Raw genomic sequence first — 12,995 nt, 5'->3', positions numbered from 1 at the left:
TTTTAAGAAACTAGAGTTCAATTTTCAATCGATGTGCATGGTAAGCATAAAATTTTGTGGTAGGCATAAAATAGTAGGCATGACTGTTTGTTTTTGCCATGGTATAGATTTTTTTTCATAGAATAGCTCAAGCCTACTTTACGTCTCAACAGATTATTGGAAAATGTGAGTCTGTCACGCAATGTTTTGTACAACAAAATACCTCACAGAAATTCAAATAAATTTAATAAGCATAACATAAAACAGTTTGCAGATATGTAGTTTTTTTTGCATTATTTAGCTAAAAAATTCATGTCGTTTCATTGTGATATCTAACAATTTTACCAGCCTTAGTTTTCTTCGTAATAGTAAAAATTTAAAAAGGTTTATAGCAAAGTTAATCGAATAAAACATAAGAGTGCGTATCAAATTGAATCATACACCCATTTTTCACTTGAATACCCTAATGTCCCAACCATTCATTGTACACACTTCGGTGAAGCTGCGCTGGTTTTTATACATTTTAACCACAGTGGCACATTTATACATCCCTGGTAGATATAAAGCACTATGACATACTTATAATTTATGTAAACCGGGGGTAAGTAATCAATGCCACTAATTCTTTTCAAACACCATATAATAAGTCATCAACTTTATAGTAGGTGTTGAAGCAAACCCCCTTCCCTTGACAAATATGTTGGATAGGTTATGGTACCTAACTCCATACAATCCTTTTATAACACGTTGTATAAAAACAAACCTGTCAGGGCGTTTTCTAGTTTAATCATCTCAACTACTGTCCTTTGCCACCCCTTGGAGGACCTAATCCTAATTAATTACCAGAGAGAAATAACAAATGCTAATATAGTTCTGAAATTTATATTGCCATTGGTTTTTATTTGTGTCAATTTAATTATTTAAAAATAAAAACATATTTCAGCTATATTTTAGCTTATAAATATACTGTTACCTGTTTAATATCATTTAACTTTTTCAGATGACGACCGATTTCGTGACGACGCGACGGTCACATCATCAGGTCGACCTAGTAGAACGATTCTACCCAATGGCAAAATTATATTTTTAATAAGAAAAATAATGTTCTTCACACTAAAAAAACTTAAACATCTACATAGGGACAATTATTTTGTAGTCGGGTATAGTTTCTCATCAGATTTTCGTTCAGTTCGGGAAAATAATTGTAAATACTATATTTTGTAAATATTATGTGTCCTGTGTTCGGATTAAACTTTAAGAGCATTTAACGAATCATTCTACGAGGATCGACCTGATGATTTGACCGTCGTCTAGAAACCAGTAGGCCTAGTCTTCTGACAAAGTCAAAGGATATTGAACAGGCAACAGTTTATTTTATAATTTAAGTCTTCAATATCCAGTAGTAGAAAAATGAACTCTGAAATATTTTAGATATTATGGTTATATCTAATATAAGCAATATATCTCTTATTTTTTTTAGGCCTTAAGAATTATATTTCAATCAAGTCATATGGATGAATTCACTTAACCGAGCCGAATCAAATTTCTTCTATGCATCAATCATTTAGCACGCTAATGATTTTTATATCTTTTCCCACGTCAAATCGGCTTTGGCACACCAAACTTTCATATTTCTGGAAATAATTGGCCAACCTAATTTTAATCCTCCAACCTGCTACAGAAAAACAAAAAGGGGCTCGCCAAGCTGAAGCCGGGCTCTGTCAAGGGCGGCCGCGCCCGCGGGTCAACGGTTCCTGCCCAGTATATATACAATGAGACGCCCTCGGTGGGCATAACAGTCCTAGCGTCGCTCAGGAGGTTACCTACAAGATGAAGTGTTTGGTGAGTACATCACACGGTTGAATCTTAACAGAGAATTGTTAGAAATAGTTTTTTCTATGACAAAATTCTTTGATTTTAGTGTAAAAAATTGAATATTTTATTCATTATTACGTATATGTGAAAAGTATCGAGTGAAAATCCCAACCATCTAGATGCAACCTATTTCGTTTAGAGCAAAATGCGTGCCTTTTCCTCTGTGGCTGTCAAATTGCTTACGTTTAGGTTCTCTTTTAGTTTTTGCATTTCATTGAGTTATATAATTAGATAAATCACAAATTAAATAGATCTGAATGGATAAAAAATAAAAAGTTTAAAACAATCAAAGTTTATGTATAAAAATACTGTTTCAATCTTAGTTGTATTTCTTTTAATCGAACGCATCCCACTCAGTGCTGAGGAATAGTCCTGGTTAGTTCAAATTACAATTTTTTTTAAATCATAAAACATTTAAAATTTAAAATTAACAGCCAATATTTGATTTAACCCTGGGTTTTTCGACAAGAACAAAATACAAATATACAATACTGAAATGGAATTTTGGGGAACTTTACTTAATCGCAGTAAAATATATTATTAGATGCTTCTAATACCGCGATTACTTTACCATTAAGTATGAAACTGACAAAAAAATTCCAACTTGAACTCAAGTATTGATTGATTTAAAATATATGTCACAGAGCTAAGCGATACAAACATACACTTTTCATATGATTACAAACTTTTTGAAAGCTTTTTTTTATTTTCACGCTTAGACATTAATGTACTCACCATGAACAAAACACAAAAGTAAAATAACAATAACAATCTTCCAAATGCAACAACATACAAAGAAACACGTATTTTTTAAAGATTGAATAGAGTCCTTAACCCGATGAGTTTGTCCTAAAATACATTCAACCGTATATACAACTACTTTATTTATGTTCTAATAATAATGTTAATATTGGTTTAAAATAGATTTTCATCCACAAAACGAAATAAATGTATAAATCACAATAAATACTGCATAGAATTACTTTAAATATAAGTTCTTTGTGATTTGAGGTAGTACATTATACTTTGTAACAAAATGTGCCTTGCGAGGATAAAATGTAAAAAATATGAGCGGACTTAAAGAAGTTGATAAAAACAACAAGAAAACAGCAACGACGAGGTCCTAGAGATACTGTTAAAGTTTCACGGTAATGCTTGCAAAGTATCATCGTATAAAATAAAACTTTTGTTATTAACCTTAAGCAGTTGACATATTACTTTCTTAAAGTGAAGTAGCCAACTTGAAAGGTTAATAATATTACTTCTCATTTTTATCGCAGATGAAGTTTTCACAGACTGGATATTTCATGACTTTGATAGAAAATTGAGCACTTAATTATTATTAAATTCTTGACCTGTCAATAGATTTCGAGATAATTAACAACGTATAATCCCTATGTATACATTTGAGATTGTGAAGTGTGGAGAACATTATTTTTCTCATTAAATATATAATTTCGCCTTTGGGCATTTCAAGTATCAGCCAAACAAAATATTTTACAATCAATTAGTCAATAGAATGTTTAGGGTTTAATCAGGTTAGATACGACTTTAGAATGACTATCGTGATTCTTGTCTTCAAAGGCTCTGTAATTCATTCAAACATAATATATTTCTATAAAGCAGCAAAAAAAAACGTACATTATAACTTTGTTATTGTATAAAACATTAAAATAGATTGTGAAAAATATAACCAAATGAACCTAAATGCACAGTACAAATTTGAGAGTTTCTTAAACAAATTGTAAAAACTAATTTAGAAAATCTACTAATTTAATAAATTTGTGTCGATTATGAAAATCATTTTTTTATTCTTAGCCTAAAATCTTTAGATATTTACTAACCAAACTAAGTTTTATTAAACCTGGTATAAAAAAGAAACCTCCATTTAACAATTTGAATCTGAAATAATATTTAGTTTCTTGTCACTTAACTAGATTTTCATGTACTAACCTTTTTTCATGATTTGCTATTAAGTACGAGTAAAGTGTAGGTTCTTAACTTTCCAAGTTAAGGAGTTTTCTTGTCTATACGATAAATTACCCTAAAGGATCGGACTTGAGAATTACTTGAACTTGTTTCTGAGCTGGAACGAGTATTTCGTGCACATAAGGTTAATGCATGTATCGTATTATTACACATATGAGTAGTGTATGTATAATATTATCTATACATCTGCATTAACAACATGAGGAATAGCTGTAGAGCTTCAACTTTCCAAACATGTTTCGCGGAACATCATGCCTTGGAATACATCACTGAGAACTAAATAGGTACATAACTTTATATTAAAACTAAATTTTTCTTACGCCTAACGTTAACACTGTGTACTCATTAAATATAATGTTATTTAAACAGGGAGACATATTTGAGGAAATCGTTTGGTAAAATTCAATTTAGGTAGATTGAAATACGATTTGTCTGCAGGTTTGCTGCGACAGAGGTATTTGTTTGAACTCTTAAAGGATGGATGCATTGACAATTGAACATAAGTTTTACAGCTGGAAATGTGCAAATGTTTTAAAAAAAATGTATAAACCCCCTAAAACCTAGTTCTCATTACCTAATCTAATTTGTTTACGAACTTATTCAAGTTCATCCAGTCCTACACATTTATGCCAACTTTAATCAAAATTGAACCACTATTGCCCGAGCTACCACGTGAACGGACCCACACACACTCATACAAATTTGAACGGATATTATTTTTGGAATATAGGGAAATAAAAATGAAATAAGTAAAGTGGACTCGGGTCTAAGAATCAATATGTCACCTAGAGTAATAGCTTCTTATTTATAATGAAAGCTATCTAAGAAGGTTATAAAAACAACCTTTTTTACTTAGTGTAGGATTGTTAAATGAGGAGGAGCAATTTCAGGGGTTGAAAATGTCTCGTTCAGTTTGTAACCAAATAATTTTCTATTATGATGTGATTAAATTTATAAAAAGTAAAATACTCCCACTTATAGAAGTTACAAATCTCCTAAAGGTGCCATCGGTCTCCAACAAGAGTTCGTACAGGATCAAGACAAAACATAGGGCATTAATCCTCAGAGTTATCATCAATGAGTACCAACGTGACCTTGAATTATCTATTGTCTGTTCCGGATATCAATACCCATACTCACGCCACACTTCCAAGGTCACTGATGTTGTAGTGATCTTTTTAGAGGGCGTGGCACTCGTACCCTTGACCTTCTGATGCAGCAGTAATCTTACATAATGTATTACAAGTGGCTCACTTCCACTGCACAATCCGGATCCTTCCTTGCCTGATGAAAAACCAACTTTGAATATTAAATTTAATTAATTATCAAGCTATTATACAAATTATAAATGTCACTCATTTGTTATATGGTAAATCATTTACTATGGCTAGGACGGCGAATGTGTGTAAAATGTACGCAAAAATATACTTTGTTCATTTATTAGTTCGTTTCGATTTCCGTATCGTACAATATATGAGAAACAAATGTATAAACACGTCAAGCATAGCACAATATGTTTTTTTAATCTATAATTGCAGACGACGAGCTATAAAACGCCAGTTAGTAAACGCATGATCTATCAAAAATAAAGGTAATGCAAACGAAATGATACTTTTGAGAACTCAATACCTTAGATTGTAGAAACTTTTCTCCTTGGTTTTTTTTATTATTTTCTAGCGAGGAATGGTTTTACAAATTACGTCAGTTTGGGCGGGATTACGTCAGAGAGTGTCGCGGAATTATCACTAAAATTCGGTTAGCGATTATAGTAGTTCTCAATATACTGGGGTGATATTTGTAATAACCCAACTCAACTTTCTTACAGGTCTTGGTGCATTCTGTGACATGTTTCGGGATGATTTAGTTAGCGCTACACAAAGGGATTTCAAGTTTTGAATGCTACTCTTATTTATATTGAAATCTATTATCAGTTCAAGCATAAACAAATATGTGACCCTTCTTCTTTTCATAAATTCAAACTTATAGTACCTACATTGACATTTCCCCCCTGTCGACAAAAAAAAAATAATAAACTTTGTATAATTCAGCGTAAACTTTTAAAATGTAAAGAATGTTCGGGACAGCTAGTACAGCATTCTATATTCGTTTGTAATAAATATCCATTATCCCACTGCGTTTTAAAATTACAACTGCAAAATGGCCAAGAAACTGAGCTTTGACCTTAACAAAAGTTAACTAAGGTAGATTATTTGATGCAAGGTAGCTAAGGTTAGTGTTTTTCCTCCCTGAGGGTTTTGACATGAATTGCTAATTACCTGATGATTGCGTGTACCACCTACACATTTACACCGCCTAGGAGTACAAACCTCATTATCTATATGGCACACTACTAGATTGTCCCTAGCAACATTATACTAGAGATATTACTTGTAAAGAGCCCAGAAGAACCATAATTCATTATAATATGCTTTTGATTAATTAGTAAATACATTATTACAACGTGTAGCTAACCTGTAGTGGGTTGAAGAAATATTGAATAATAATAACTATAGATAGATAACTTATAAGGTAAATTAATGACTAAAGCATATTTTTTGTTTTTTTTTAAGAATACACAATTAGATGTATTCGAAAAAAAAAATAAAAACATGTCTTATATAACTTAAATCCAAAATTATTCTATATGCTTGAAAACACCCTAGAAATTACTAAGTTTGAGAGCATTAATCTTTTTCGGCTATAAGATGTTGAATGTAGTGCTGACTCTGGATGGATGTTTCAGATCGTGTTTGTAGCGGCAGTAGCGGCGGCCCACGCACAGCTGCTCCATGTAGCTCCTCTGGCTCACTACGCCCCAGCGCCGGTGCCACTGCGCACTCAGTACCACGCCCAGGACGAGCTCGGCCAGTACTCCTTCGGCTACAGCGGCGGTCCGTCGTCCAAGGTGGAGTCCAGTGCTGGTGGTGTCACCCAGGGAGCCTTCTCCTATGTTGACGCCCACGGACTGGTGCAGAGCCGTAGCTACGTCGCCGACCCGGTCCACGGCTTCCGCGTCGCCGGTACAGACATCCCCGTGGACGCTAACACCCCTATTGTAGCCGCACCCGCCCATCCCCTCGCCATCCTCGCCAGGAAGAGGCGTCAGGTGCTGTACTCTGCCATTGCTCCCCTGGCACACCCTGTAGCTTACGCCGCCGTCTACCCCTCCCACCTTCCCGCCGACACTCCTGAGGTCCACGCTGCCAAGATCGCTCACTACAACCAATACAACTACGAGTCACTGAGAAACGCCCACCTCGCTGGACGTAAGAAGAGGTCCGTATACGCTTACGCCGCCCCCTTGGCTTTGGCCACCCCCAGTGTCTACCACGCCGCCCCGGCCGTGTACCACGCAGCCCCCACCGTGTACCACGCTGCTGCCCCCACTGTGTACAGCGCAGTAGCCCCAGCCCCAGCCGTCTACCACGCCGCCCCAGTAGCTGCACCCGCCGTCTCCAGCCAGTACCACTCCCAGGATGAGCTTGGACAATACTCCTACGGCTACTCCAACCCCACCTCCTCTAAGACTGAGACCCGTCACGCTAACGGTGTGACCCAAGGTGCCTACAGCTACGTCGACGCCCACGGTCTGGTACAGTCTGCTAGCTACGTGGCAGATCCTCACAACGGCTTCAGAGTCGCTGCCACCAACCTGCCTGTCGCCTGAACATCCTCCATCACATCTCAATAAAACGTACAAAACCGTAGTAGCGACATTATCATTTTATATTACCTTCCATTCATTATCCCGAAAAAATATTAAAATTAAAATTAATTAGCACTACAAAAATTAGATACAATTGTAAATTTTACAATAAGATTCGGAACACGTTTTGCACTAGAACACACAAACGCACAAACAATTTAACATTTTGGTAAAATAACGAAGATGAAAAATGTTGATGAATACTTTAGGAAAACTATTTGCATTGACTTTAAATAGGTCGACTTCTAAACCTATTGTAAATGTAATGCAATACACGGAAAGTTGTTTCGTCTGCAGGCTTGCTGCTCGGGGATTATTTGGTTGAACTAGTTTTGAATTAAGATAAAGTAGAGGTCGTCCAGTGGTCGAAAACTCGGACAAAAGTATTTAATGTGCAGACTTCTCTATTTTCACCCTACGCTGTAAGTAAAACATGTGACTAGAATTTCTTCAGTTTGTTTGACTTTTTGTTTATATTGCGTTGTTATTTCGTACAACAAGCATGGCAACCCACAAGGTCTATGTTAATTTTTTTAAAGTTTTAAATATTTTTTTTGTACTTATTCTTAAGCTTTTTTAAATTTATGAAGGGATTCTGCATATCTACAAAAAATATCTTTTCAACAGTATGCCAGAGTGTGCATAGATTTTCTCTGCGATGCACACGATCTGAGAAAAAAGGTTTTAAAGAAACATATTTGCCTCTTAATATACTTTAGATACTTAGAAAAAAAGTATAAAAGACACACCCTATACATGAAACAGACAATACTAACATTAAAATGGTTTTAAGCTGATTTATAAGGCTGTCTACTCCTATAATAGTTGGTAGCAAAAAAGAAACGACACAAGCCAAATCTTTTAAGTATATGCATCGCTTTGAAATAAAAAATAATATAACTAAATTAAAGCAATGCACATTAATAACTGTTTATAGTAACAACATAAAGTATTCCAAATAATAAGAAATATATTCTAAACAAGTGCCTAGCGTTAAAAGTTTGTGAAACTTAAAAGAAGACCTCGGAGAATAAAATTCACAAGAGCTTTAGAAAGCTGATGTTGCATTCAGAACGGCTCACGCTGGTGATAATTATACGGTCTTAAATCGTAAAACAACGAGAGAAAACTGTTGCAAACGCAATTTCACCGTCTTAAGCGCCAAAAGGAAAGTTTTAATTAGGCTTGAACCTGTATTCCTTTAAAGTTTTCCAAGGCCGAAAATAAAATAAACCAAGTGAACCTTTTTGTAATTTTTGTAAGATAAAAAAAGTAATTGTTTTGAAAGTAAATTTTAACGCTTTTTCGGTCATAATAGGTTGTCTATTATTACTGTATTGAACCTGAAAGTGCTCAGGTTAGGACCATGATAGCTTTTAATTTTGTGTCATAACAATAAAAACTGCAACTGAACAGTTCAGAGTATTTAAAAAATAAAAATCAAGAAATATTTCCTAAGTATAGAAGCAAACATTATACCATACTGGCAGTCTGATCTCATTTACAAGTGGGAATCTGATACGTACACGCAAACCAATGTTGCTGACTGACTAAATATACATTCATTGAAATTATTTCGGTCCAAAACATATTAATACATTATTTATGCAAGTGCTTCTCCCTCATTCAATCAATTTACAAACTGATTCATGAATATAAAAAAATCACTTTGTTTGACATTTTAATATTTATGTGTAAGAAATTCACTACTATGAATCTATCAAACGTTTAATGAATAAACATTTAATATTTTATAATCATTTTTATTTTATTAATGGTTAGGAACCAAAACTTTCTGACGATAAAATTAATAACAAGAATTTAGAAAAAATAATAAAGACAAAATGTCATCACGCCGATGAAACAATTACAGATCCGGAGGCTTCAAGAAACTTTATAAACATTTCGCAAGCTTTATTGGCAAAGTTTTCTTCTAATGCTCAAGAGATCATTAAATATACATTTTACTAAAATCCTATCAAGAAAAGTGGCTATGGTTATTTTCCAAGTAAATAAGTTATATACATGCCATGCAGAGAAAAAGAACACTATAACACAAATAACTACAGTACTACTGTATACTAAATAAATAAAACAATTTCATATATCTTTATATCACTGTAGATAAAATGTATTTAAAATTTGTTTGTTAGACGTAATGAATCTTAGTGACTTTAGGCAAAAATAATAGTTACCTATAAATTATACCAGTTGTTAACAGACACCAGAGATTAGTACATTTTATATACCTAAATATTAGGTTGTAGCGAATTTTCCTATAGGGAAGTAGCCATTACCGTAGGTCTCATGGCTAGTCCTATCCTATAGGCCCGGGACTGATCTTTTTTCATTTTGATGTCCCCAGCGGCCAAAAACACCATTCGTTCAAATTTTCATATATGTATATATACATACATATATATATTAACATTTGGTTTGAAGGTGTTAGGAGGGATAAACTTGCATGAGTTCACGTACCAGCATGATCGGACCATGGGAGCGGGGTTTAACAGGGGGTTTTATGGGGTAAAAATGGGGTTTTATAATTGTTTACCCTTAAAAAACCAAATTTATAAATTTTTCTCCAGACCTTTTTAAAGAGCTTAAAAAAACAAACAATTTAGTATATCAAAGTGTTTTGTACGGTGAATGGTTACGGAGAAAATTACAAAATTGGTAATTTAAAATTTAATCCACTTGCTAGGGGGGTTCCCGTGTGCATTTTATGTATAGAAAAACACCCTAAGGGATCATGTAGGTACTATGCGAGTTATCATTTTTCACGTGGGTGCCAGCTTGGCAGAGTGGGCATAACCTCAGAATCCGCCATTTTAAAAATTTCGGTGGCATTTATTACATGAAACTCATAGGGAGCTTATATCTCGAAAACGGTAATATACAGTGTGTAAATTAAGTATTGAAACAAATCTGTATTTTTAAAACCTAAATAGATAGAAATATTCTGTTTGTGGCTACAATTGTTAACAAAGGTTCCGCAATTTTTTACGTCAAAAATATTTGTTTACCCCCCTAACAGGGTAGGGGGTAGGGGGTGACTTATTTTTTTCAAATAGCAACCCCTATTGAGTGACCCCTTGTTTTAAAGGGTTTGTTAAAACAAACACAATGACGCAAATCCGAGGTAAATATCTCATCCCTAGCCAAAATGGCAGGTATTCCAAAATTTGGTTTACTGTATGTGAAAAATCAATAATTTCACAAATAATGGAAAGAAATCTGTATTTAAAAAACCGAAATAGATAGAAATATTCTGTTTGTGACAATAATTGCTAACAAATGTTCCGCAATTTTTACATCAAAAATATTTTTCAACCCCCCTAACAGGGTGGGGGTAGGGGGTGACTTATTTTTTTCAAATGGCAACCCCTATTGAGTGACCCCTCATTTTGAAGTGTTTGTTAAAAGAAAAACAATAACGCAAATCCGAGGTAGATATCTCACCCCTTGCATAAATGGCGGGTATTCCAAAAATTTAATTTTTGTAAAAAAACACCCATTTTTGAATATCCGCCATTTTGGCTAGGGGTGAGATATTCAACCCGGATTTGCGTCATTGTGTTTCTTTTGACAAACCCTTCAAAATGAGGGGTCACTCAATAGGGGTTGCTATTTGAGAAAAATAAGTTACCCTTTACCCCCTACCCTGTTAGGGGGGTAAAAAACATTTTTTATGTAAAAAATTGCGGAACCTTTGTTAACAATTATTGCCACAAACAGAATATTTCTATCTATTTCGGTTTTAAAAATACAGATTTGTTTCAATACTTAATTTACACACTGTATAGTGTGTTACTTTTTTTACAATAAATGTTGCTTACACACCAAGGAACAACTTTTGTATTTACAAAAATGCCCTAAATATAACTATTTAGGAGTTGTTGAGCAATTTATGCTAATTTAACCTATAAATTTTTACTCTGTTTCAGAAAAAATCTAATATCTTTATAAAACTGTTCTTTTTAATTTGACACAAAGCACTAATTGATCTTTACATTTAAGATCTAAATTTGCCACGCCGCAGCAAACCTTCAGACTAGCAAACATTTACCTGGCTGCATTTGTACTAAAATACAAATCCCTTAAAATTGTAAAATTGATTTCCTATTTAAATAACATTCATTTGTAATGAGTACTTAAGTGTGCTGCTTCAGGGAAGGTATCGAGGTTTTTTTTTTTTTTTTTTTTTTTTTTTTTTTTGAAATGTTGATATCTTAGTATAAAATAAACAAAATGTTCAAATTTGATTATAATATATCCATAAACAAGCTAGCTAAAACAGTTTATTTATTCTCCATAAGAATAACATGGGAATTTTCAATTTTAATTTATTTTTAATTACCTCTGTAGCCGTTAGTCATACAACAATAATTCAATATAGAAAATTCTTTCTTTTTTAAGCTCTACAGGTTTTAAAGGAAACTCTGTAATCTTATCTTTTTAGAATCACAAATAGGAAAACTCAATAGTTACCTCATAAAAGCCCTCATAAACACCTGTTACCATAGCCATAGCCCGATCATGCTGGTTCGCGAACTCGTCTGAAAAACGGGCAAGCATTTAAGTCGTGCTATCACAACCAGTACCTTGGCATTGACCTTGGCCCTAGGCTGCTTTGGACTGATTGTGTTGATATGGAACTAGTTTTATGGATCACAAAAGCCTGAATGCAGTTATTGGATCTAAATTGTAAGCCTTGGGTAAAGAAGAATTTCATCTGTTCTCTTTTATAGTCATCAGAAATAGAAACTGATCACAATTTACTTGTGTGTATTGCAGTAGTAAACTACCTGTAGTTTAACTTTCTACCTGTAGTTAAATTAAAAACTGTTTTAAATTTACAAAAAGAGCAACACAGTATGCCAGCTCGTTTCGTACAAATGTGCAGCTTTGTTTGGGACAGGTTCTGCAGTTCCAGCCTTCTAACATATCACTTGGGCAAAGCTAGAAATCGAGTTTTTCGAGCTAGAAAGAGTAACCACCATCACTGTATCCAAAACTCAAAGGATCAAGTTGAAAAACGTGTTCTTGCAAGCAATGGATTTGGACGTATGCGCAATAAAAAGCACGTAAGATAAACCACCATCACTGTATCCAAAACTCAAAGGATCGAGTTGAAAAACGTGTTCTTCCAAGCAATGGATTTGGACGTATCTGCAATAAAAAGCACGTAAGATATGCTGTCTATAGCTTCACCAGACAGAATTTCTTCACGAGCAACGTAGGCAGTTCTTCGTTTTACAGTGACACTGTACATCTAGTTTCTTATATCATTCACAGTTTCACACTGAGTATCCTTTTTTTAAATGTGAGAAAAAAGTTTCCTTTTTTTCCTTAAATGTATCCTTTTTAAAGTCCTTTGAGAACTGAGCAAAGGTCACTTCCAAGCCTGTTTGCTATCATGTGAACTGGTACATATCATGAAGTT

General features: G+C 34.1%; 1 protein-coding gene across 1 annotated transcript; it reads left to right on the top strand.

The window, feature by feature from the left end:
* Window positions 1-1,710: 1,710 nt before the first annotated feature.
* Window positions 1,711-7,550, top strand: LOC128986689 (uncharacterized). Its single transcript, XM_054407181.1, has 2 exons — window positions 1,711-1,821; window positions 6,587-7,550. The coding sequence occupies exons 1-2, from the start codon at window positions 1,810-1,812 to the stop codon at window positions 7,508-7,510; spliced, it is 936 nt and encodes a 311-aa protein (XP_054263156.1). The 5' UTR covers window positions 1,711-1,809; the 3' UTR covers window positions 7,511-7,550.
* Window positions 7,551-12,995: the final 5,445 nt, after the last annotated feature.

Source organism: Macrosteles quadrilineatus, unplaced genomic scaffold, assembly GCF_028750875.1.
Source record: "Macrosteles quadrilineatus isolate MER2022 unplaced genomic scaffold, UCM_ALF_1.0 Scaffold_1__1_contigs__length_201487025, whole genome shotgun sequence".
In the NCBI taxonomy this organism is placed as follows: Eukaryota; Metazoa; Arthropoda; class Insecta; order Hemiptera; family Cicadellidae; genus Macrosteles; species Macrosteles quadrilineatus.
Note: the sequence above shows the minus strand (reverse complement) of the source record. Positions and strands in the feature narration are given on the sequence as shown.